Source organism: Pristiophorus japonicus, chromosome 2 (genome assembly GCF_044704955.1).
Source record: "Pristiophorus japonicus isolate sPriJap1 chromosome 2, sPriJap1.hap1, whole genome shotgun sequence".
Classification (NCBI taxonomy): Eukaryota; Metazoa; Chordata; class Chondrichthyes; family Pristiophoridae; genus Pristiophorus; species Pristiophorus japonicus.
In genome coordinates, this window is record NC_091978.1 from 373,807,269 (window position 1) to 373,835,067 (window position 27,799).

General features: G+C 46.4%; 1 protein-coding gene across 2 annotated transcripts in view; it reads left to right on the top strand.

Moving 5' to 3' along the window:
• bdh2 (3-hydroxybutyrate dehydrogenase, type 2) overlaps window positions 1–27,799 on the top strand; it is a 202,246-nt gene that overhangs the window by 125,205 nt on the left and 49,242 nt on the right. For both annotated transcript variants that reach the window (XM_070873158.1, XM_070873159.1), the window contains one exon: window positions 6,512–6,620. In XM_070873158.1, coding sequence (XP_070729259.1) covers window positions 6,512–6,620 — 109 coding nt within the window. The remainder of the gene's footprint in view (window positions 1–6,511; window positions 6,621–27,799) is intronic.

Consider the following 27,799-nt stretch of genomic DNA (forward strand, 5'->3'; position numbering starts at 1 on the left):
AGCACTCAAAGCAGTGTATCTGTTTTGCAGTGGGATGACCACAGGGGACCCCTGCACTACCTTCCTTGCACTACTCTTCCTGCTGGTCTTCCATTCCCTCACTGGCTGTGGACCCTTCTCCTGCGGTAAGAAGGACTCGCTACACGTGATACTCACGTCATTCTCAGCATCGTGGATGCTCCAGAGTGAATCCACCTTCAGCTCCAACTCCGCAACGCGGACCGTCAGTAGCCGGAGGTGGACACACTTCCCGCACATGTCTCGCTTGCTGAAGTAATGATGAAGAGAAGTCTTAAGACCAAGCTATCTCTTGTACACCCTGACTTGAATAATCATGTTGAATGTAGGAGACAAAGTCAGCAAGGGTATCACGATCGCACAGCTGTGTCACGTGATATTTATGTAAATGATCCTGTATATGTTCATAATTATGGTCAAGGTCCAAAGTGGTTCGCTGGTACTGTCATGGCCAAGGGGGGGAACAGAGTATTTATTATCCAGCTCAAAAATGGGCAAACATGCAGGAAACATATGGATCAGACAAAGCTGCGGCACAGACGAATCGGAACAGTCAGAGGAAGAGGAAATCGACGACCAACCAACCTACCCCCCAGCCATCAGAGGACTCGGTGGTCATCAGTGAATCAGGACTTTCAATCACTGACCTGTTCAATGAAAATGGACTTTCAATCCCTCACATGGCCGCTACCACTTCCACCAGGTCAGCCACCCAGCCACCACAACAGACTCTGAACACTCACCCAAGGATGGAGTTGAACTGAGACGATCAACCCAGGAGCGTAAAACACTGGACCGTCTCAATTTGTAAAAGACTGTGTTGTTATCTTGGGGGGTATTGTCATGTATGTACTTTTGGAATCACTAGCCACTAGATGGCGTCACTGTTGGAGGCCATTGGGCTGCATGCACGTGTGTGCAGCCCAAGTATAAAAGGCCAGCCATTTTGTATATTAGTCACTTTGGGCCTTAAAGCAGAGCCAAGGTCATACCTCTTGGAGTTGGACTGAGTACTGTTAAACAATTATTGCATATACAACAAGACCATGAGAACACCATGCCAACAGGGCCATCCTTTCCCAACCCAATCCTGGTACCTACCTCACAGGCACTGTGACCTTGGCATTGATAGGCACTGAATAGAATCTTACCGCACCAAAAAGAGGCCATTCGGCTTGTCACCCATGCAGGCACTTTGAAAGAGCTGACCAATTTAATCCCACAGCCTAGCTTTTTCTCGATAACCCTGCAAATTAATTCTCTTCAAATACTTATACTTATAATACATAAGAAATAGGAGCAGGAGTAGGCCATTCAGTAAGATCATGGCTGATCTTCGACCTCAACTCCAGTTTCCCGCCTTCCCCGTATCCCTTAATTCCTCTAGAGTCCAAAAATCTAGCGATCTCAGCCTTGATATCCCCAGTATTCTCTCCTCTCGGGTCTAACCACAGACTGCCAGGGGCTAGTAGCCCTCCAGCGTCTTCTTCAAGTGCCTGCTCTTCATGCAGGAGTATATTTAGTCTACTGAACTATGGGATGGGGTGACTCTCAGCTGAGCCTAATGCTATATCTACACATTGTCCAGAATCAATGCACAGCAGCCAGGAACAGGCACTCTGGCTGATTTTATCTTCCCCAGAACAGGGAGGTTGCGCCCTTAGCGCCCTTCCCCTCCCCTCCATCTTCACCGTAGTTGAGATCGGCTAACTCAGCACGGATTCTGGTCAGGTCTCCACGCTCATCATCCTAGGGAAAATCAGCCAGAATTCCAGCACTTGATCACTGTCCAGTACCCTCTGCTAGAATGCATGTGGGTCCTGGGGTGAAGACATGATCGGACTCACCACTGATGCTCATCTGCAGTTGAATAGTATGTCGATATTCATTGTTCAGAGTCACACATATATATCACACAATCACACAATACTTCTCCAATTGCCTTTTAAAAATCTGATTCCAGCACCCTTTCGGATAGCGGTTTCCAGACCAGAACAGGTCCTCTGTGTGAAGAAGTGTCTCCTCATTTCCCCTCTAATTCTTTTGCCAATTATTTTAAATCTATGACTGACCCACTTGCCAGAGGAAATAGTTTCTCCCTACTTTCTCCATCAAAAATCCTCATAATTTTCAATATCTCTAATTAGGGCTCCCCTTACCCTTTTCTGCTCTAAGGAAAATAATTTCAGCTTCCCCACTCTCTCCACATAACTGAACTCCCTGATATCATCCTGGGAAACCTTCTCTGTACCCTCTCCAGGGCTTTGACGTCCTTCCTAAAATGGTGCCCAGAATTGTAAACAATACTCCAGCTGAGGCCGAATCAGAGATTTGTAAATCTTTAGCACGACTACTTGTTTTTCAATTCAATGCCTCTACTTACAGGCATAAGAACATAAGAAATAGGAACAGGAGTACGCCATACGTCCCCTTGAGCCTAATCCGCGATTTAATATGATCATGGCTGGTCTGATCATGGACTCGGCTCCACTTCCCCGCCCGCTCTCCATAACCCCTTATCCCCTTATCGTTTAAGAAACTGTCTATTTCTGTCTTAAATTTATTCAATGTCCCAGCTTCCACAGCTCTCTGAGGCAGTGAATTCCACAGATTCACAACCCTCAGAGAGAAGAAACTTCTCCTCATCTCAGTTTTAAATGGGCGGCCCCTTATTCTAAGACCATGCCCTCTAGTTCTGGTCTCCCCCATCAGTGGAAACATTCTCTCTGCATCCACCTTGTCGAGCCCCCTCATAATCTTATACGTTTCGATAAGATCACCTCTCATTCTTCTGAATTCCAATGAGTAGAGGCCCAACCTACTCAACCTTTCCTCATAAGTCAATCCCCTCATCCCCGGAATCAACCTAGTGAACCTTCTCTGAGCTGCCTCCAAAGCAAGTATATCCTTTCGTAAATATGGAAACCAAAACTGCACGCAGTATTCCAGGTGTGGCCTCACCAATACCTTGCATAGTTGTAGCAAGACTTCCCTGCTTTTATACTCCATCCCCTTTGCAATAAAGGCCAAGATACCATTGGCCTTCCTGATCACTTGCTGTATCTGCATTCTATCCTTTTGTGTTTCATGCACAAGTACCCCCAGGTTCCACTGTACTGCGGCACTTTGCAATCTTTCTCCATTTATATAATAACTTGCTCTTTGATTTTTTTCTGCCAAAGTGCAAACCTCACACTTTCCAACATTATACACCATCTGCCAGATTTTTGCCCACTCACTTAGCCTGTCTATGTCCTTTTGCAGATTTTTTGTGTCCTCCTCACACATTGTTTTTCCTCCCATCTTTGTATCGTCAGCAAACTTGGTTACATTACACTCAGTCCCTTCTTCCAAGTCGTTAATATAGATTGTAAATAGTTGGGCCCCAGCACTGATCCCTGCGGCACCCCACTAGTTAGTGGTTGCCAATCAGAGAATGAACCATTTATCCCGACTCTCCTCTGTTATTTAGCCAATCCTCTATCCAAGCTAATATATTACCCCCAACTCCGTGAACTTTTATCTTGTGCAGTAACCTTTTATGTGGCACCTTATCAGATGCCTTCTGGAAGTCCAAATATACCACATCCACTGGTTCCCCTTTATCCACCGTGTTCATTACATCCTCAAAGAATTCCAGCAAATTTGTCAAACATGACTCCACCTTCATAAATCCATGCTAACTCTGCCTGACTGAATTTTGCTTTTTCAAGGCATGTGCTTTCTTAACTGCCTTCTCTACTTGCCCTGCCGCCTTCAAAGATTTGTGAATATGCACTCCCAAGTCCTACTGTTGCTGCACCCCCAATGGCTAGACAATGAGAGAGGCACCGACGTTGAGTACGAAAGGCCCTGGCACTGAAGGAGTGTGTCCCTGTAAATGGTACTGAATGGGAGACGCCCTAACCAATGTTCCGTGTCATTGCTTTGGGCTGCATAACCCATTAAAAATTCCGTGCATGCATATTTTCGTTTTAAAGGCCGGCTCACCAGCTGTGTGCGACCCTCAGAGCTTAAAGGGAACATTGGTCCTAATACTGACAGTGAATGAGGGATCTTGGCACTAAATGCGACAAGCAGTGAAACTTTTTGTTCTTTGAGCAACTTTTGTTCTTTTGAGTTACATCGTCTCTTTTTTGAGCATAAACAAGTGATGGAACATTGTGCGCTGTGTGTTGTCCATGGTACACACCTGCAGGATATGAAACTGGACTTGTTGCATAATGTAGTCAGTTCATTTAAAGTTCTGAGTATTTGGCATGTATAAGTTCACATTGAACTTATTGTAACAGATGGGAAAGAGACATAATGCACCAGGTGTGTGTGAGCAGCACTCACAAACTCCCAATCCATTTCAGTCAGGTGCTGCACTAATCTTTGGGCTTCATTTTTAAAGTGGGCTCTTTTTTTTTAAATGGATGGCATAACTAGTTAATCATTTTCCCAGCTAAAATGCAATTCCTTTACGTTGTGACACTGGGCCAGTTTCAGGCCCTGCAGGTGGGCCCGCAGGAATACAGTTTTCATTCAGCAGGAAATTGATGACTTGCCACAGTGTTGCTGACAGAACAGAAACATTATCTGTGAACTGGAGGACTGAGCAGGCAACAGCATCTGAAAATGCATGGTGCCACAGAGCCCATCATAGAATTGTTACAGCATGGAAGAAGGCCACTCGGAACATCGAGCCCGCAACGACTCTCAGCTAGTCCCATTCCCTGTAGCCCGGCAATTTCTTTTCCTTTCGATACTTATCCAACTCCCTTTTGACAGATAAGATTGAATCTTAACCACTCGTCGCGTAAAAAGGTTTTGTCTTGCATCGCCTTTGGTTCTTTTGCCAATCATCTTAAATCTGTGTCCTCTGGTTCTCAACCCTTCTGCCAATGGGAACAGTTTCTCTCTATCAACTGCTCTCTATTCCCCTGGGGAACACCACTGTGTACCATCCTCCAGTCTGAAAAACAACCGTACTCTCTGTTTCCTGTCGCTTAGCCAATTTCGTATCCAGGCTGCCATTGTCCCTTTTATTCTATGGGCTTCATTATTGGCACCATTGTGTATATTGGTTATGCATATAAATCCCAGGTAAGCCAGTGCAAGTAAAAGATGTCCTGGATAAATGCATGGAGAGTTATTGGCTATTTGCATGCTGAATCAGTTTTCTGTCACTTAAATGAAAATATACAGTTTAATTTCTTCAACTTGATCTTGGGTTTTATGCATTTTTCAAATTATTTTCTGTAGCTATCTCCTTCAAAAGCTTGCAGGAAAATTGCTTTGCTATTGCAAGGAAAGTGGACCCCAAATTCCATGTGGGAGGAGACACTAGGCTGCACCGGCACAAGATCCCGAGATGCAACCAGCAGCAGCTCTGTCCCAGGAGCAAGCTGCTACGAGAGACACGCCATTGTGGGTATGGTAGTGAAGTGGTTATGTTACTGGATGAGTAATCCAGAGGCCTGGACTCATGATCCAGAGAACACCAGTTCAAATCCCACCATGGCAGTCTGAGAATTGGAATTCACTTTTAAAAATCTGGAGTTAAAAAACTGGTCTCAGTAATAGTGACCATGAAGCTGTTGGATTGTTGTAAAACCCAATGTTCACTAATGTCGTTTACGGAAGGAAACCTGCCGTCCTTACCTGGTCTGGCCGATATGTGACTCCAGTCCCACTCCAGCGTGGTGGACTCTTATCTGCCCTCTGAAGTGGTTTAGCAAGACACTCCGTTTCTATCAAACCAACTACCAGTGGTTCATGAAAGCGGCTCACCACCACCTTCTCAGGGCAACTAGGGATGGGCAGTAAATGCTGGGCTTGCCAGCGACGCCCACATCCCGAGAGCGAATTAAAATACAAACAAAAACCAGCCTCGGTCTTGTGAGTCTTTTGTAGGACAGGAGAAGCCAATCACCTCTTGATCCTGGCCCTCAGGTTGCACCCAGGACAAGAAGTAGGGTAGGAGAAAGAAAGGCACATTTAGGCAACGGAGAGCTGGCCTAATAACTTGCATTTATATAGCGCCTTTAACTTTGCAAAATGTTCCAATGCGCTTCACAGGAGCGTTATAAAACAAAATTTGACACGGAGCCACAAGGAGATATTAGGGCAGATGTCCAAAAGCTTGGTCAAAGAGAGAGGTTTTAAGGAATGTCTTAAAGGAGGAGAGAGAGGAAGGGATGCGGAGAGGTTTAGGGAGGGAATTGCAGACCTAAGGGCCTGAAAGCTGAAGGCACAGCGATTAAAATTGGGGATGCTCAAGAGGCCAGAATTGGAGGAGTGCAAAGGTCGAGAATGGGGATTTATGTCGTACTTAGTTATTCATGAATATTATGATCATGGTTATGGTCATAAATTGCAAGGACTTGTTAGTGAAGGCTGGGATCGCTGTTCATTCATTGCTGTGTCTGGTTGTTCTTTTGTTACTGTAGAACAACTGAAAACAGTTTTATGTTTACTTCCTTCCATTTTGTATTATTTATTGCCCTAGATTTGTTCATCATGGCACAATTCTGGATTGTGAAGACAAAGACTGGGAATTTACCATGAACCTTAATGTCCGCAGCATGTATTTGATGATCAGAACCTTTTTACCCAAGGTAAGCCCCTTCTGGACCCCAGCGAATGGCAGACCTTACTATTCCAGCACTGACAACACGTAGTGCAAACAGTTGAACTGTATCTCTAACAGTAATATAAAGACAAAAGCAAAATACTGTGGATGCGGGAATCTGAATAAAAACAGAAAATGCTGGAAATCTCACCAGGTCAGGCAGCATCTGTGGAGAGAAACAGAGTTAACGTTTCGGGTCTGTGACTCTTCATCAGAACTGGAAAAGTTCGAGATGTTAACAGATTCTTAAGGAAGTGCAGGGGCAGTGAAAGGGGGAGGGGAGGAAAGAACAAAAGGGAAGGTCTGTGATAGGGTGGGAGGCAGGAGAGATTAGAGAGACAAAAGGGATGCTGGGCAAAAATGAGATGGTAATGGCACAAGTCAGGAAACAAAAGATGAGTCTAGATAGGGTGTGAATGGCGGAATCATCACCAGCTGCTGCGGGAAAGAGTAAAAAAGGGAGGGGGTTTGTAAAAGAAAAAAAAGGAGGAAAGGGAAAAGAAATATGGGCAGAGATTAAGGTCTGAAATTGTTGAATTCGATGTCGAGTCCAGAAAGCTGTAAAGTGCCTAAACGAAAGATGAGGTTCTGTTCCTCGAGCTTGCATTGAGCTTCATTGGAACAGTGTAGGAGGCCGAGGATAGAGAGATCAGAGTGGGAGTGGAGTGGAGAATTAAAGTGACAGGCGACCGGAAGCTCAGGGTCACACTTAGGCCTGAACGAAGGTGTTCTGCAGTCACCCAATCTTCGTCAGGTCTCCCCAATGACCACATCGTGAGAAGCGAATACAGTATACTCAATTGAAAGTACATATAAAGATCCTGGTAATCAGGATATATCACTGAGAAATTTCCATCTTAGAAACAAAATCCAAGTTTTCCCAAAGATTGTGCGCCAGCGTAGTCAGTTAATTATGTTTTTTTTTTAGGTTCGTTTTTTTTTGCGTCATGGGGGTGTAACCGTATGTCCGCCATTTTTTCACAATTATGCAAGTTTGGCCAACTTACAATTCTCCTTCGACCGGGTATGTGACCACTCCCAAAAAACCTACTGGGCACTTCACAAAAACCAGCGCACATCAAAAAATCGGCGCAGAAAGACACCATTGTTTTTAGGCGAAGTTTTGGAGGGAGTCAATGTTACACTTACATAAAAACATAGAAAATAGGTGCAGGAGTAGGCCATTTGGCCCTTCGAGCCTGCACCACCATTCAATGATATCATGGCTAATCATTCCTTCAATACCCCTTTTCTGCTTTCTCTCCATACCCCTTGATCCCTTTAGCCGTAAGGGCCATATCTAACTCCCTCTTGAATATATCCAATGAACTGGCATCAACAACTCTCTGCGGCAGGGAATTCCACAGGTTAACAACTCTCTGAGTGAAGAAGTTTCTCCTCATCTCACTCCAAAATGGCCTGCCTCTTATCCTAAGACTGTGTCCCCTGGTTCTGGACTTCCCCAACATCGGGAACATTCTTCCCGCATCTAACCCGTCCAGTCCTGTCAGAATCTTACAAGTTTCCATGAGATCCCTTCTCCTCATCCTTCTAAACTCCAGTGTACAAAGGCCCAGTTGATCCAGTCTCTCCTCATATGTCAGTCCAGCCATCCCTGGAATCAGTCTGGTGAACCTTCGCTGCACTCCCTCAATAGCAAGAACGTCCTTCCTCAGATTCGGAGACCAAAACTGAACACAATATTCCAGGTGAGGCCTCACCAAGGCCCTGTACAACTGCAGTAAGACTTCCCTGCTCCTATACTCAAATCCCCTAGCTATGAAGGCCAACATACCATTTGCCGCCTTCACCGCCTGCTGTACCTGCTTGCGAACTTTCAATGACGCCCAGGTCTCTCTGCACCTCCCCGTTTCCTAATCTGCCGCCATTCAGATAATCTGCCTTCGTATTTTTGCCCCCAAAGTGGATAACCTCACATTTATCCACATTATACTGCATCTGCCATGTATTTGCCCACTCGCCTAACCTGTCCAAATCACCCTGCAGTCTCTTAGCGTCCTCCTCACCACTCACACCGCCACCCAGTTTAGTGTCATCTGCAAACTTGGATACATTACACTCAATTCCTTCATCTAAATCATTAATGTATATTGTAAAGAGCTGGGGTCCCAGCACTGAGCCCTGCGGCACTCCAATAGTCACTGCCTGCCATTCTGAAAAGGACCCGTTTATCCCGACTCTCTGCTTCCTGTCTGCCAACCAGTTCTCTATCCACGTCAGTATATTACCCCCAATACTAAGTGCTTTAATTTTGTACACCAATCTCTTGTATGGGACCTTGTCAAAAGCCTTTTGAAAGTCCAAATACACCACATCCACTGGTTCTCCCTTGTCCACTCTACTAGTTACATCCTCAAAAAATTCCAGAAGATTTGTCAAGTATGATTTCCCTTTCATAAATCCATGCTAACTTGGACCAATCCTGTCACTGCTTTCCAAATGCGCTGCTATTTCATCCTTAATGATTGATTCCAATATTTTCCCCACTACTGATGTCAGGCTAACCGGTCTATAATTACCCGTTTTCTCTCTCCCTTTTTAAAAAAAGTGGTGTTACATTAGCTACCCTCCAGTCCATAGGAACTGATCCAGATTCGATAGACTGTTGGAAAATGATCACCAATGCATCCACTATTTCTAGGGCCACTTCCTTAAGTACTCTGGGCTGTAGTCTATCAGACCCCAGGGAGTATCGGCCTTCAATCCCATCAATTTCCCCAACACAATTTCCCGCCTAATAAGGATATCCTTCAGTTCCTCCTTCTCACTAGATCCTCGGTCCCCTAATACATCTGGAAGGTTATTTGTGTCTTCCTTCGTGAAGACAGAACCAAAGTATTTGTTCAATTCGTCTGCCATTTCTTTGTTCCCCATTATAAATTCACACAAATCCGACTGCAAGGGACCTACGTTTGTCTTCACTAATCTTTTTCTCTTCACATATCTATAGAAGCTTTTGCAGTCAGTTTTTATGTTCCCGGCAAGCTTCCTCTCATACTCTATTTTCCCCTTCTTAATTAAACCCTTTGTTCTCCTCTGCTGAATTCTAAATTTCTCCCAGTCCTCAGGTTTGCTGCTTTTTCTGGCTAATTTATATGCCTCTTCCTTGGATTTAACACTATCCTTAATTTCCCTTGTTAGCCACGGTTGAGCCACCTTCCCCGTTTTATTTTTACTCCAGACAGAGATGTACAATTGTTGAAGTTCATCTATATGATCTTTAAAGGTTTGCCATTGCCTATCCACCGTCAACCCTTTAAGTATCATTTGCCAATCTAATCTAGCCAATTCGTGCCTCATACCGTCAAAGTTACCTTTCCTTAAGTTCAGGACCATAGTTTCCGAATTAACTGTGTCACACTCCATCTGAATAAAGAATTCTACCATATTATGGTCACTCTTCGCCAAAGGGCTTTGCACAACAAGATTGCTAATTAGTCCCTTCTCATTACACATCACCCAGTCTCGGATGGCCAGCTCTCTGGTTGGTTCCTCGACATATTGGTCTAGAAAACCATCCCTAATATACTCCAGGAAATCCTCCTCCACCGCATTGCTACCAGTTTGGTTAGCCCAATCAATACGAAGATTAAAGTTGCCCATGATAACTGCTCTATGTTTATTGCACATATCCCTTATTTCTTGTTTGATGCTATCCCCAACCTCACTACTACTGTTTGGTGGTCTATACACAACTCCCACTAGCGTTTTCTGCCCTTTGGAATTCCACAGCTCCACCCATACCGATTCCACATCCAGGCTTATGTCCCTCCTTACCATTGCATTAATTTCCTCTTTAACCAGCAGCGCCACCCCGTCTCCTTTTCCTTTCTGTCTATCCTTCCTAAATGCTGAATACCCCTGGATGTTGAGTTCCCAGCCTTGGTCACCCTGGAGCCATGTCTCCGTGATGCCAATTACATCATACCCGTTAACTGCTATCTGCGCAGTTAATTCGTCCACCTTATTCCGAATACTCCTCACATTGAGGCACAGAGCCTTCAGGCTTGTCTTTTTAACACACTTTGCCCCTTTAGAATTATTCTGTACAGTGGCCCTTCTTGTCTTTTGCCTTGGGTTTCTCTGCCCTCCACTTTTACTATTCTCCTTTCTATCTTTTGCTTCTGACTCCATTTTATTTCCCTCTGTCTCCCTGCATAAGTTCTCATTCCCCTGCCATATTAGTTTAACTCCTCCCCAACAGCACTAGCAAACACTCCCACTAGGACATTGGTTCCAGTCCTGCCTAGGTGCAGACCGTCCTGGTCCCACCTCCCCCAGAACCGGTTCCAATGCCCCAGGAATTTGAATCCCTCCCTGCTGCACCACTGTTCAAGCCACGTATTCACCTGAGCTATCCTACGATTCCTACTCTGACTAGCACGTGGCACTGGTAGCAATCCTGAGATTACTACTTTTGAGGTCCTACTTTTTAATTTAACTCCTAGCTCCCTAAATTCGTCTCGTAGGACCTCATCCAGTTTTTTACCTATATTGTTGGTACCTATATGCACCACGATAACTGGCTGTTCACCCTTTTCAGAATGTCCTGCACCCTCTCCGAGACATCCTTGACCCTTGCACCAGGGAGGCAACATACCATCCTGGAGTCTCGGTTGCGGCCGCAGAAACACCTATCTATTCCCCTTACAATCGAATCTCCTATCACTATCGCTCTCCCACTCTTTTTCCTGCCCTCCTGTGCAGCAGAGCCAGCCACGGTGCCATGAACTTGGCTGCTGCTGCCCTCCCCTGATGAGTCATCCCCCTCAACAGTACCCAAAGCGGTGTATCTGTTTTGCAGGGGATCCCTGCACTACCTTCGTTGCACTGCTCTTCCTGCTGGTCTCCCATTCCCTATCTGGCTGTGTACCCTTTTCCTGCGGTAAGACCAATTCACTAAATGTGCTATTCACGTAATTCTCAGCATCGTGGATGCTCCAGAGTGAATCCATCCACAGCTCCAATTCCGCAATGCAGTCTGTCAGGAGCTGGAGGTGGATGCACTTCCCGCACACGTCGTTGTCAGGGACACCGGATGCGTCCCCGAGTTCCCACATAGTACAGGAGGAGCATAACATGTGTCCGAGCTGTCCTGCCATGACTTAATCCTTAGATTAACCCGATTGGGCAACAACAATGTTAAAAGGTTACTTACTGATAAAGAAAAAAAGAAAAACTACTTACCAATAACTTACCCCCCTTGGCTGTGACGTCACCGTTCGATTTCTTTCTACTTCTTTTTTGCCTCCCTGCTGCAGCTGCACTGGTAGGCCTCACCAATGAACTCCCGCCTCCACGAACTAGCCGGACTCCTCGCTCACGGGCCTTTATAGGCCTCTGGCTCCTCGATCTCCCGCCTCACCAACGAACTCCCCAGACTCCTCGCTCACGCGCCTTTATAGGCCTCTGGCTCCTCGATCTCCCGCCTCACCAACGAACTCCCGCCTCAACGAACTCCCCAGACTCCTCGCTCACGCGCCTTTATCGGCCTCTGGCTCCTCAATCTCCCGCCTCACCAACGAACTCCCGCTTCCACAAACTCACTTTGAATAAATGATCAGACTGAGTACTGTGTGTAATGAGCAAGTGTGACCTTTGCTCCTTTATTAAGGTTCCAGAGTGCAGGTACCTCGTGGGTGGCCAGCTTATATACTGTGCTGGGATCCCTTGGGACTCCAACAGGTAGGCCGTTTGTGGTCAGGTGTGATGCAGGTTACAAGGGGTTAAATACATAACTTCACTTCCCCGTGAAGTTAACAGTACACTTATTTACAAGGTGAGACGATCTGGGGCTTTGCGCTCCCTTGTCGATCGTCTCAGTACAAATGTTGATGTGGTTGGGTTGGTCAGTTCTTCACTGGGCTGTTGGGCAGCTGGCCTTGCTGGGCTGCTGGGGATGATGAGTTCGATTTCGTGGTCAACTGTGATGTCAGTTGCCACGTGTGTGTATGTTGGAAAGTCAAAGTTGGTGGTGTCCTCTTCAGGTTATTCGTAGCTGTTGGTGAACCGCAATTTGATTTAGGCCAAGTGTTTTTTGGGCGTTTGTCCATTGGTCAGTTTGACCTGAAATACCCTACTTCCCTCTTTGGCTGTGACCGTGCCAGTGAGCCATTTGGGACCATGTCCATAATTGAGCACAAACACTTGGACCAAATCATTAATCTCAATATCGCGTGACAAATTTGCGCGGTCATGGTACACACTTTGTTGATGCTGCTTGTCCTCTACGTGATCATGTAGATCAGGGTGGACCAGAGAGAGCCTTGTTTTAAGGGCCCTTTTCATGAGCAGCTCAGCTGGGGAATCCCAGTGAGTGAATGGGATCTGGTGCAGTAGCTGAGCAGTACTCGGGACAACCGGGTCTGCAGGGAGCCTTCCGACATGCGTTTCAAGCTTTGCTTGATTGTCTGAACTGCCCGTTCTGCCTTGCCGTTGGATGCAGGCTTGAAGGGGGCAGATGTGACATGTTTGATTCCGTTGCGGGTCATAAATTCTTTGAATTCAGCACTGGTGAAGCATGGCCCATTGTCGCTGACGAGGACATCAGGCAAGCCGTGCGTGGCAAACATAGCTCGTAGACTTTCAATGGTGGCCGTGGATGTGCTTACAGACATTAACTGCACATTCAATCCACTTTGAGTAAGCGTCCACGACAACCAAAAACAACTGAGAGCAAGTGTTGCACTGGCACACACATGACTCTAAATCTGAGTCGATGCCAGGCCACTACACGTGGGATCTGGCTATGGCTTTCATCATTACGATGCCTGGGTGGGTGTTGTGCAGTTCGTAAATGAATGTGTCTATGCCTTTCTTGGGCAAGACTACGCGACTGCCACAAAAGACAGTCCGCCTGCAGGGACAGCTCATCTTTGCGTCTGTGGAATGGCTTAATCGCTTCCTGCATCTCCACTGGGACACTGGACCAGCTCCCATGGAGGACACAGTTTTTTACCAGGGACAGTAAAGGATCCTGGCTGGTCCAGGTCCTGATCTGGCGGGCCGTAACGGGGGATTTCTCGTTCTCAAATGCCTCCATGACCATGAGCAAGTTCGCTGGCTGTGCCATTTCCACCCCGGTGGTGGGCAATGGTAGCCAATAAGAGCATCTGCGTAGTTCTCTGTGCCCGGTCTGTGGCGGATTACATAGTTGTATGCCGACAGCGTGAGCGTCCATCTTTGGATGCGGGCAGAGGCATTGGTATTAATCCCTTTGCTCTCCAAGAATAGTGATATGAGCAGCTTGTGGTCAGTTTCAAGCTCGAACTTGAGGCCTAATAAGTACTAGTGCATTTTTTTTTAACCCCGTAAACGCACGCCAGAGCCTCTTTTTCAATCATGCTGTAGGCCCTTTCGGCCTTGGGCAAACTCCTGGATGCATATGCAATTGGTTGCAAAATTCCCGATTCATTAGCCTGTTGTAACACACACCCGACCCCGCATGACGACTCATCGCAAGCTAACCCCAATCGTTTACATGGATTATACAGGACAAGCAGTTTGTTAGAACACAATAAGTTTCTGGCTTTCTTAACGGCAGCCTCATGTGAATTCCCCCATACCCAGTCGTCTCCCTTGTGCAGTAGCGCATGTAGGGATTCTAGCAGGATGCTTAACCCAGGTAGGAAATTACCGAAGTAGTTAAGGAGTCCCAGGAACGACCGCAGCTCCGTCACGTTCTGTGGTCGTGGCGCGTTCTTGATGGCCTCTGTCTTGGCGTCGGTGGGTCTGATGCTGTCTGCTGCGATTCTCCTTGCTAAGAATTCGACGTCCTGTGCCAGGAAAACACACTTCGAGCGTTTCAACCTGAGCCCCATGCGATCCAATTGACTAAGAACCTCCTCCAGGATCTTCAAGTGCTCCATGGTGTCCCGACCTGTAACCAATATGTCATCCTGGGAGACCACTGTACAAGGAACTGACTTTAGCAGGCTCTCCATGTTCCGCTGGAAGATCGCTGCAGCCGACCGAATCCCGAACGGGCACCGGTTGGAGATAAACCGACCTTTGTGCATGTTGATGCAGGTGAGGCCTTTCGAAGACTCCTCCAGCTCCTGCGTCATGTAGGCCGAGGTCAGGTCCAGCTTGGTGAACACCTTTCCTCCAGCCAGGGTCGCGAATAGGTCGTCTGTCTTGGGTAGTGGGTACTGGTCCTGCAATGAAAAACAGTTAATTGTTACTTTATAGTCCCTGCAAATTCTAACCGTACCGTCCTCCTTGAGTGCCGGAACAATCGGACTGGCCCAGTCGTTGAATTCCACCGGTGTGATGATGCCTTCGTGTTGCAGCCTGTCCAGCTCAATTTCCACTTTTTCACGCATCATGTACGGTACCGCCCAAGCCTTGTGGTGGAAGGGTCGCATACCAGGAACTAAATGGATCTGCATTTTCGCCCCCGAGAAGCTTCCAATGCCTGGCTCAAATAACAAAGGGAATTTACTTAGAACCTGGGTACATGCGATGTCATCGACTGACGAGAGTGCTCGGATGTCGTCCCAGTTCCAGCGGATTTTCCCCAGCCAGCTTCTGCCAAACAACGTGGGACCATCGCCTGGCACAATCCACAGTGGGAGTTCGTGTACTGCTCCATCATAGGAGACTTTGACTTCAGCACTGCCAATTACAGGGATTAGTTCCTTTTATGTAAGTCCTTCGTTTGGTGTGAATGGGGCTGAGCTTGGGCCTGTGTGCCGCCTTCCCCCACAGCCTGTCGAAGGCCATTTTACTCATTATGGACTGACTTGCCCCCGTGTCCAGCTCCATAGACACTGGAATACCGTTCAGTTCAACTTCCAACATGTGAACATGTGTACCCTGTACACCTCTGCCTCCTCCGTACTAGTTTCCAATTCCATCTGATTCACTGTGGATCGATCTTCCTCTGCAATGTGGTGGTTTTCAGGATTTGCAGCTCGCCTGCACATTCGTTGGAGGTGTACCATAGTTCTGCAGCCGTTGCACGCACAGTGCTTAAAGCGGCATTGATGGGCCCGATCATCTCCGCAGCCACAACAGGGTGTTAACGCGAGGCAGTTAACAGATGATGGTGGACTCTGGGTCAATTGAGGTCAGGCCACAGCAGCCGGCGTGTACGTTCTGCCCTGTACATTTCTGCTCAAAACCGACGTTACTTTATGCACAGTACTGGCCGAAACTTCATTGTTCTGCGAAATCTGCTTGGTGTTGTCGCTGGTGGACATGAATGCCCGGGCTATCGTTATGGCTTTACTCCGATTCGGAGTTTCTGCAGTCAACAGTTTGAGAAGGATTGACTCATGTCCGATGCCCAATACAAAAAAGTCTCTGCATTTGTTCTAGGAATCCTTCAAACTCTCAATGTCCTGCAAGGTGCCTTAGTTCGGCGATGTACCTCGCCAATTCCTGAAGCTCCGATCGTTGACACGTGTAGAACCAATATCTCGCCATCAAAACGCTTTCCTTAGGATTTAGGTGCTCCCGAACCAGCGTACACAGTTCTTCGGAGGATTTCTCTGTTGGTTTTGCTGGGGCCAGGAGATTCTTCATGAGGCTATAAGTTGTTGCCCCACAGACAGTTAGGAGGATCGCCCTTCGTTTGATGATGTTCTCGTCCCCTTCCAGCTCGTTGGCCACGAAGTATTGGTTGAGTCTCTCCACAAAGGTCTCCCAATCGTCCCCCTCTGAGAACTTCTCCAGGATGACGACTGTTCTTTGCATTTTCGCATGGTTGTTCGTTACCTCGTCGCTAATAAATGGTCAGACTTGGTACTGTGTGTAATGAGCAAGTGTGATCTTTGCTCCTTTATTAAGGTTCCAAAGTGCAGGTACTTCGTGGGTGGGATCCCTTGGGACTCCAACAGGTAGGCCCTCTGGTGGTCAGGTGTGATGCAGGTTACAAGGGGTTAAATACATAACAGTCAAAAATACACAAATATGCATCATCCAGTTAAAATTTTTCCAACTGAAAACGCAGAAAATGGAAGTTTCATGCAATTCTTTAAGTTTGAATTTATTTTAAAAAGTGCCACTCCACCACCGAACGTCTCCAAACCGGGCTCGAGGGTTGGAGCGTCGGCTGGCAGAATCGGTCCCTCGCCCGGACACAGGCTCGGGGCTTGGCTTGAAAAGAAGCCGGGGGTGGGGGGGAGCGGTGGGTGTGGGTGTGGAAGCCGATCTGTAGGGATGAGAAGCCTTACACTATGCCACTATGCATCAAAAGAAGCCTGGGGAGCTGGGGGATGGGGGAATAGAAGCCGAATTGAAGGCATGAGCAGCCTTACACTATTCAGCCAGCAGCATCAAATGCCCGGGGTGTGGCGGGGGGGGGGGGGGGGCATGAGTAGACTCACACAGCACAGGCAGCAGATTGATTTGAAGGACCACAATGAATGATAGCACATTGCATCAACCGAAGCGTTGCTGAATGAGACATTCCCATGAACCGAAGCATGGCTAGCTCACGCAGTACTTAACATTTAGCGAAGCCAGACTATGGAATTTACAGGGCTTACCCTCGCCCTCCAGTGTGGGCCCAGCTTGTGCAGTGGTGGTTGCTTTTCTCCAGGCCGGATCCATCAAAGCAGCGACCCTATCTTCCAAGGGTGTCAGTGCGTGCAGATTTGTCGCACCTCCTCCTGTTCGAGTTCTTTCCCATTTGTTGTAGGCCACCTTCCTCTGCAAAGATGAAAACCTAACTTTTTAGGGAGAGTGACTTTCTGCTGGGTGCGACATATGCAGCTGGTCACATTTACAATTGCAATTCCATTGAATAAATGAAAATATTACTTGCACCAACTACTTGACCAAAGTCCTGCCACTTGTGTTTGCACTGGCCTCCAGACTTTGGGGTGGTCACCATTGCACAGTCATCTTCTGCAACTTGGTTCCAGCGTTGTTTCTTTTCTTTTGGTGACACTTTTATGTGACCTCTGCTGATGTCCAGCTCGTGCCATCTGGCCTCAATTACAGTAACTAGTGCCTCCACTTCATCCTGTGAGAAATTACTGGTCCTTGAGCCGCGTTGCAGCTTGTATTGCAGCTCCGATTTTTCCAAAGAGAATTAAAGTTCTCACACACAACTGGCTCTTTAAAATGGCCGCATGCAGACCGGGAGCTGTACTGGGCATGCGCGCCCGTAGCAGTCACGTCAAAAACGTCTTTTCTTTTCCGCACATGCGGAGAAGGGAGGGCATTGTTTTTCAGCGACGACATTAGGCTCCAACCACCTCCCCCCCGCCCCCCCAACACCCCCCCCCCCCCCCGCCCCGCAAAGCTACAGGACACGCTGCGCGCGCCAGTTTCAAAAAATAGAACGGGGAAACTTGGTACTTATTTTTTTGGAGTAGTTGGGACCAGAAAAAAAACGGGTGTAACTCTGGCAATACACCAACAAACAGCATTGGGGAAAATTGAGCCCAATAACTTGTTTGGCAAACAAGCAGCTAGTGTGGCAACAGTGTTGTGGTAACAAAGCAAGAGTTCTGTGTCGGAAGAATGGTTCTTTTGAAAGGTATGAGAGAAACATGAGGCAAGACCAACATTATCTGCGCCTCATAACATGTGGTGCAGCTTTCCTACTTACCTGATGACATAGAAATAAATTATTGTCTTACTGATGGATGGGTCAGAGTGTTGGGCAATGCTTGGATTCTGCGTATCTGAGCATTGCAATGCTGCTGGGGCTTGGTGACAAGGCTGCTAACTCCATTCAAGAGACTTCTGTTTTTGCTTTCTTAACTTTTTTTCTGTGTTTATAATTGTATTTGTACTAGTTTATTTAATCAAACTGGTAATTTATTGATCTTGGGCACTGCAGTGTATTTTATGTGATCGATTCATGAATCAAAAAAAAAACAATATTAATCATTTTTAGATGTTTGCTTTATGTGTAATATTTCTCACACTTGTTTTGTATTTCTAATATATAAATTGAAAATACATAGGACACATTGGTACTTACAAGAATAGAATCCGCCTCTGCATGTTATTCAGTGTGGTTTGTTGCTCTCGCTCTCGGCATGTGCATGCTCTCTCGCTATCTCTCTCTCTCTCTCTCTCTCTCTCTCTCTCTCTCTCATATTCATATATATATATATCTCTCTCTCTCTCTCTCTCTCTCTCTCTCTCTCATATTCATATCTCTCTCTCTCTCTCTCTCTCTCTCTCTCTCTCTCTCATATTCATCTCTCTCTCTCTCTCTCTCTCTCTCTCCATATAGGATATATATATCTATCTCTATATCTATATCTATATCTATATCTATATCTATCTATCATATATATAAATATCTATCTCTATCTATTTATATTTATATCTATCTTCTATCTATCTCATCTATCTTCTATCTATCTTCTATCTATCTTCTATCTATCTTCTATCTATCTATCTATCTATCTATCTATCTATCTATCTATCTCTTCTTTCTATCTATCTATCTATATCTTCTTTCTTTCTATCTATCTATCTATATATGGATTGAGAACTGGTTGTCAGACAGGAAGCAAAGAGTAGGAGTAAATGGGTACTTTTCAGAATGGCAGGCAGCGACTAGTGGGGTACCGCAAGGTTCTGTGCTGGGGCCCCAGCTGTTTACACTGTACATTAATGATTTAGATGAGGGGATTAAATGTAGTATCTCCAAATTTGCGGATGACACTAAGTTGGGTGGCAGTGTGAGCTGCGAGGAGGATGCTGTGAGGCTGCAGAGCGACTTGGATAGGTTAGGTGAGTGGGCAAATGCATGGCAGATGAAGTATAATGTGGATAAATGTGAGGTAATCCACTTTGGTGGTAAAAACAGAGAGACAGACTATTATCTGAATGGTGACAGATTAGGAAAAGGGGAGGTGCAAAGAGACCTGGGTGTCATGGTACATCAGTCATTGAAGGTTGGCATGCAGGTGCAGCAGGCGGTTAAGAAAGCAAATGGCATGTTGGCCTTCATAGCAAGGGGATTTGAGTACAGGGGCAGGGAGGTGTTGCTACAGTTGTACAGGGCATTGGTGAGGCCACACCTGGAGTATTGTGTACAGTTTTGGTCTCCTAACCTGAGGAAGGACATTCTTGCTATTGAGGGAGTGCAGCGAAGGTTCACCAGACTGATTCCCGGGATGGCGGGACTGACCTATCAAGAAAGACTGGATCAACTGGGCTTGTATTCACTGGAGTTCAGAAGAATGAGAGGGGACCTCATAGAAACATTTAAAATTCTGACGGGGTTAGACAGGTTAGATGCAGGAAGAATGTTCCCAATGTTGGGGAAGTCCAGAACCAGAGGTCACAGTCTAAGGATAAGGGGTAAGCCATTTAGGACCGAGATGCGGAGGAACTTCTTCACCCAGAGAGTGGTGAACCTGTGGAATTCTCTACCACAGAAAGTTGTTGAGGCCAATTCACTAAATATATTCAAAAAGGAGTTAGATGAGGTCCTTACTACTAGGGGGATCAAGGGGTATGGCGAGAAAGCAGGAATGGGGTACTGAAGTTGAATGTTCAGCCATGAACTCATTGAATGGCGGTGCAGGCTAGAAGGGCCGAATGGCCTACTCCTGCACCTATTTTCTATGTTTCTATGTTTCTATGTATATCTTCTTTCTATCTATCTATCTATCTATATCTTCTTTCTATCTATCTATCTATCTCTTCTTTCTTTCTATCTATCTATCTCTTCTTTCTTTCTATCTATCTATCTCTTCTTTCTATCTATCTATCTATATTTTCTATCTATCTATCTATATCTTCTTTCTATCTATCTATCTATCTATCTATATCTTCTTTCTATCTATCTATCTATATCTTCTTTCTATCTATCTATCTATCTATCTATCTATCTATCTATCTATCTATCTATCTATCTATCTATCTATCTATCTATCTATCTATGTCTGTCTCTGTCTACCTATCGTGATGGGTTAATGCATGATGGTAACTTAGGCCTAAATTTTTTGAGTGTATTGGCGTACGCACGAATGTTTCACACTTTGGTATGGGATTATTTTGGCTGCTATTTAAACAGAGACATTAACATGTTTGAATGAGTTGGCATTTCTGTTAAATTAGTGGATGGAGGAATTTCATTTGAATACATGAATTATTCAGATGCTAATATTCAAAAAGCATAAGGCATATATGTATTGCTCCAAGAGTTGCAATCAGCTCTCACCATCAGAATAGCGTTTTATAACTGTTGCGGGAACAGTAGCATAGTGGTTCTGGACTGATGATCCGGAGACGTGAGTTCAAATCCCACCACGGCAGCTGGGGAGTTTAAATTCAATGAAATAAATCTGTAATAAAAAACTATCGGATAGTCGTAAAAACCCATCTCATTCACTAATGCCCTTACCCAGTCTGGCCTATGTGTGACTCCAGACCCACTGCAATTTGGTTGACTCTTAACTGTCCTCTGAATTGGCCTAGCAAGCTACTCAGTTGTTTCAAGAAGGCGGCTCACTACCACCTTCTCACGGGCAATTAGGATTCGGCAATGAATGCTGGCCTTGCCAACAACGCCCACATTCCATGAATGAATAAAAAAAAAAAAAATTATTTTTTTTGCTTGAGGGATCTTATTACAAACCAACTGAAATTCATTTGAATTAAAGGACCTGGATTCAGTCTGTTTAAATTTGGAGAGTCAGTTTAAAGACCCTGATCGCCCAGAGACCATTCGGATCAACCACTGGAAGTCGATGAAACCACCCTTTTGAATTATGTATGCAATAACTGTTAGACTGAGTACTGTTTAACTCCAAGAGGTGTGACCCTGGCTCTGCTTTATTAAAGACCAAAGTGATTAATATACAAAATGGCTGGCCTTTTATACTTCAGCTGCACACACATGCGTGCAGCCCAATGGCCTTGCAACAGTGACGCTATCTAGTGGCTAATGATCCCAAAAGTACATACATGACAATACCCCCCTCTGAGATATTAACACAGTCTTTTACAAATTGAGACGGTCCGGTATTTTACACTCCCGGGTTGACCGTCTCAGTTCAACTCCAGCCTTGGGTGAGTGTTCAGAGTCTGTTGTGACAGGTGGCTGACCTGGTGGCAGTGGCAATCATAGAATAGTTACAGCACAGGAGGAGGCCATTTGGCCCATCGGGCCCATGCCGGTTGTCTGCAAGAGCACTTTAACTAGCATTTCTGGTGGCACAGCAATCATCTGCTGCACCTCACAATCTACCCGCCCCCTTCACCTTACCATCATCATAGGCAGTCCCTCAAAATCGAGGAAGACTTGCTCCCACTCTAAAAGTGAGTTCTCAGGTGACTGTACAGTCCAATACGGGAATTACAGTCTCTGTCACAGGTGGGACAGACAGTAGTTGAAGGAAAGGGTGGGTGGGGAGTCTGGTTTGCCGCACCCTCCTTCCGCTGCCTGCGCTTGGTTTCTGCATGTTCTCAGCGACGAGACTCGAGGTGCTCAGCGCCCTCCCGGATGCTCTTCCTCCACTTAGGGCGGTCTTGGGCTTGGGCCAAGGCCTCCCAGGTGTCGGTGGGGATGTTGCATTTTATCAAGGAGGCTTTGAGGGTGTCCTTGAAATGTTTCCTCTGCCCATCTGGGGCTCGCTTGCCGTGTAGGAGTTCTGAGTAGAGCGCTTGCGTTGGGACTCTCATGTCAGGCGTGCGAACAATGTGGCCCACCCAATGAAGCTGATCAAGTGCAGTCAGTGCTTCGATGCTGGGGATGTTGGCCTGATCGAGGACGCTAACGTCCTGATCGAGGCGTTAGATGAAGTCCTTACTACTAGGGGGATCAAGGGGTATGGCGAGAAAACAGGAATGGGGTACTGAAGTTGCATGTTCAGCCATGAACTCATTGAATGGCGGTGCAGGCTAGAAGGGCCGAATGGCCTACTCCTGCACCTATTTTCTATGTTTCTATGTCTGTCCGTCCTCCCAGGGATTTGCATGATCTTGCGGAGACATTGTATTTCTCTAGTGATTCGAGGTGTCTACTTTACATGGTCCATGTCTCTGAGCCATACAGGAGGGCAGGTAACACGACAGCCCTGTAGATCATGTGCTTGGTGGCAGTTTTGAGCAGATTCACCTTAGGACATCCCATTCAAACGCCTCCTCAAAACCTAATTCTATGACCATGCCTTCGAGCTGCTCCCTTAATTCTTCTCCTCCCACTCAACTTCTATTCTCGTCTCTAAATGTGGGACTTTCAAAGGTCCACTCGCGCACCCCGTTGTGACGGATGGCATAAACATACATCACGTGTGAAAGCCCCTCATCCTAGAAGCATTCCTAACTGGGAAGGAAAGTGAAAGATTGACTTGCAGCCAACGCTGAGAATTCCTGACACGCTGCTCGAGGATAAGGAACGGCGGAGGCCAGCAAGGAAACATTCCAAACATTCTGTTTTTAACATTTGAAATATTTTCACAAGCGCATCAACCAACTATTAAAAAGGCATTCAGACTTGAATTTCATCGCCACTCTGTCCCAAGTTAGCCGATCTCGGGAAAGATGGCACTGCTGAAAGTGGCATCAAAAGTGTCCTTGTGTTAAGGGGAGATGGTTTTTAAAAAATGTTTCAAATGCGAAAGTTAGTATTTTTGGCGAGCTACACAAAGTCAGCTGCTCTGAAGCAGTTGTGGCGAGAGAGCAGTTTATTGATTCGGAACCTTGGCAAGTGAAATTCAGTGTGAGGTGCTGCATTTTGGTCGGAAGAATAAAAAGACAACATATTCCTTGGAAAATGAGGGGGTGAAATTCATTGTCGACTCGTTTGGGGGCGGTATAATCCGGGGGACGCGAGATTTAGCGCCGGACATGAGACTTAGCGCCAGGCGCGGCAGTCCCGCCCCTAAATTTGGGTTACCGCCCCCGAAGGAAGTGCTCCACTTCCTGGGGCATTAACGGGGCGGTGCCTCAGCGGTGCGGCACACTGGGCCGTGCGGCGCTCCCACATCCGAGGGACCCGTCCCTCACTTAAAAGGGAATGGCCCTCGCTGCCGACTGCCGAAGGAAAACGGACCGACTCGGACCACCGGGCAGCGGGGATGCCAGGCCTGAGCGATGGCAGCCAGGACCCCGCGGAGAAACCAGAGCAGCAGCGGGAAACACAAGGTAAGTTACCCCCGCCCACCGCCACCCCCTCGGCCATTAACCATCATCCCGGTAACAGCCGGCTGCCCGATCCGCGCCTCCTGCAGCTGTCGGTGTTTTCGCCCGGAGCTGCTCCCAGGGGAGGAAGTGAATTTCGGGGTCGGGGCGCTAATAGGGTGGATGCACACGGTGATGACATCACGATCTCCGGGCGCAGGAGATTATGGCGCAACGCCATAGCGCCGCCCGCTAAACCCCCGCCCAATATGGCATGCGTTGTTGCTGGTGACGCGCCCGGGCAATAAGACATTTGTGCCCAGAATTTCAAGATCCAAGAATCTAAATGGGGGCGAGGAGCAGAGGGATCTGGGAGCACAGATACACAAATTACTAATCACAGTCACGGAGGTTCATAAGGCCATAAAAAGCAAACACAGCACTAAAGTTCATTTCGAGAGGGATAGAATTGAAAAGCAGAGAAGTTGAATTATGTTAACCTTGGTGTTAAGTATGGAAGAACTCCACAAGACTGAGCTAAAACTGATGTGACCTTAGTCTCTTTAATACAACTCCAGAATGCCGAAGCAGCATGGCAGACAACCTTTGATACTCCCTTGCACAAGGTGTGCAGGTGGTCCTTGGACCTCCAACAGTTGCGCCCTCTTGTGGCAAGTCTTACACAGTTACAATGTTTACGTACATAACACTTGGTTAGATCACATGTGGAGCACTGTGCACAGTTCTGGTCTCCATAAATATAAAAAAGGATATAGAGGCACTGGGGAAAGTGAAAAGATTTACCAGAATGACACCAGAACTGAGAGGTTATGCCTGTCAGGAAAGAGTGAATAGTTTGGGGCTCTTTTCTCTAGAAAAGAGGAGACGAGGGGTGACCTGATCGCGATCTTTAAAATTATGGAGGGTAAACGTAGAGAAGATGTTTCCACTTGTGGGGAAGACCAGAACTAGGGGCCATTAATGTAAGATAGTCACTAATAAATCCAATGGGGAATTCAGGAGAAACGTCTTTACCCAGAGAGGGGTGAGAATGTGGAACTCGCTGCCACAGGGAGGGGTTGAGGTGAACAGAAGAGAGGCATTGAAGGGGAAGCTGGATAAACACGAGGGAGAAAGGAATAAAGTGGTCATGTCAGGGATTGAAAGTCCACTTTCATTGAACATATCAGGGATTGAAAATCCACTTTCATTGAACATGTCAGTGATTGAAAGTCCCGATTCACTGATGACCACTGAGTCCTCTGATGACTGTGGGTAGATTGATTGGTCGTCGATTATCTCTTCCTCCGACTGTTCCGGTTAGTCTGTGTGCCGCAGCTTTGTCTGATCCATATGTTTCCTGCATGTTTGCCCATTTTTGAGCTTGACAATAAATACTCTGTTGCCCCCCTCCACCTCCCCCCCCCCCCCCCCCACTTGGCCATGACAGTACTAGCGATCCACTTGGGACCCTGACCATAATTCAGAACATGTACAGGATCATTTACAGAAATATCGCGTGACACAGCTGCGTGATCGTGATACCCTTGCTGACTTTGTCTTCTATATTCAACATGATTATTCAAGTCAGGGTGTGCAAGAGATAGCTTGGTCTTAAGACCTCTCTTCATCATTAGTTCAGCAGGCGAGACCTCTGAAGGCTCAGTGTCTTAATGCAAGGAGTATCTGTAATAAGGTGGATGAATTAAATGTGCAAATAGATGTTAACAGATATGATGTGATTGGGATTACAGAGACGTGGCTCCAGGATGATCAGGGCTGGGAACTCAACATCCAAGGGTATTCAACATTCAGGAAGGATAGAATAAAAGGAAAAAGAGGTGGGGTAGCATTGCTGGTTAAAGAGGAGGTTAATGCAATAGTTAGGAAGGACATTAGCTTGGATGATGTGGAATCTATATGGGTAAAGCTGCAGAACACCAAAGGGCAAAAGACGTTAGTGGAGTTGTGTACAGACCTCCAAACAGTAGTAGTGATGTTGGGGAGGGCATCAAACAGGAAATTAGGGGTGCATGCAATAAAGGTGCAGCAGTTATCATGGGTGACTTTAACATGCATATAGATTAGGCTAACCAAACTGGAAGCAATACGGTGGAGGAGGATTTCCTGGAGTGCATAAGGGATGGTTTTCTGGACCAATATGTCGAGGAACCAATAGGGGGGAGGCCATCTTAGACTGGGTGTTGTGTAATGAGAGAGGATTAATTAGCAATCTCGATGTGCGAGGCCCCTTGGGGAAGAGTGACCATAATATGGTGGAATTCTACATTAGGATGGAGAATGAAACAGTTAATTCAGAGACCATGGTCCAGAACTTAAAGAAGGATAACTTTGAAGATATGAGGCGTGACTTGGCTAGGTTAGGTTGGCGAATGATACTTAAGGGGTTGACTGTGGATGGGCAATGGCAGACATTTAGAGATCGAATGGATGAACTACAACAATTGTACATCCCTGTCTGGCGTAAAAATAAAAAAGGGAAGGTGACTCGACCGTGGCTATCGAGGGAAATCAGGGATAGTATTAAAGCCAAGGAAGTGGCATAGAAATTGGCCAGAAATAGCAGCGAACCCGGGGACTGGGAGAAATTTAGAACTCAGCAGATGAGGACAAAGGGTTTGATTAGGGCAGGGAAAATAGAGTACGAGAGGAAGCTTACAGGGAACATTAAGACGGACTGCAAAAGTTTCTATAGATATGTAAAGAGAACAAGGTTAGTAAAGACAAACGTAGGTCCCCTGCAGTCAGAATCAGGGGAAGTCATAACGGGGAACAAAGAAATGGCAGACCAATTGAACAAGTACTTTGGTTCGGTATTCACTAAGGAGGACACAAACAACCTTCCAGATATAAAAGGGGTCAGAGAGGGTCTAGTAGAAGGAGGAACTGAGGGAAATCCTTATTAGTCGGGAAATTGTGTTGGGGAAATTGATGGAATTGAAGGCCGATAAATCCCCAGGGCCTGATGGTCTGCATCTCAGAGTACTTAAGGAGGCGGCCTTGGAAATAGTGGATGCGTTGACAGTCATTTTCCAACATTCCATAGACTCTGGATCAGTCCCTATGGAGTGGAGGGTAGCCAATGTAACCCCACTTTTTAAAAAAGGAGGGAGAGAGAAAACGGAATTATAGACCGGTCAGCCGGTAAAATGATGGAATCAATTATTAAGGATGTCATAGCAGCGCATTTGGAAAGAGGTGACATGATAGGTCCAAGTCAGCATGGATTTGTGAAAGGGAAATCATGCTTGACAAATCTTCTGGAATTTTTTGAGGATGTTTCCAGTAGAGTGGACAAGGGAGAACCAGTTGATGTGGTGTATTTGGACTTTCAGAAGGCTTTCGACAAGGTCCCACACAAGAGATTAATGTGCAAAGTTAAAGCACATGGGATTGGGGGTAGTGTGCTGACGTGGATTGAGAACTGGTTGGCAGACAGGAAGCAAAGAGTAGGAGTAAATGGGTACTTTTCAGAATGGCAGGCAGTGACTAGTGGGGTACCGCAAGGTTCTGTGCTGGGGCCCCAGCTGTTTACATTGTACATTAATGATTTAGATGACGGGATTAAATGTAGTAACTCCAAATTTGCGGATGACACTAAGTTGGGTGGCAGTGTTAGCTGCGAGGAGGATGCTATGAGGCTGCAGAGTGACTTGGATAGGTTAGGTGAGTGGGCAAATGCATGGCAGATGAAGTATAATGTGGATAAATATGAGGTTATCCACTTTGGTGGTAAAAAACAGAGAGACAGACTATTATCTGAATGGTGACAGATTAGGAAAAGGGGAGGTGCAACGAGATCTGGGTGTCATGGTACATCAGTCATTGATGGTTGGCATGCAGGTACAGCAGGCGGTTAAGAAAGCAAATGGCATGTTGGCCTTCATAGCGAGGGGATTTGAGTACAGGGGCAGGGAGGTGTTACTACAGTTGTACAGGGCCTTGGTGAGGCCACACCTGGAGTATTATGTACAGTTTTGGTCTCCTAACTTGAGGAAGGACATTCTTGCTATTGAGGGAGTGCAGCGAAGGTTCACCAGACTAATTCCCGGGATGGCGGGACTGACATATCAAGAA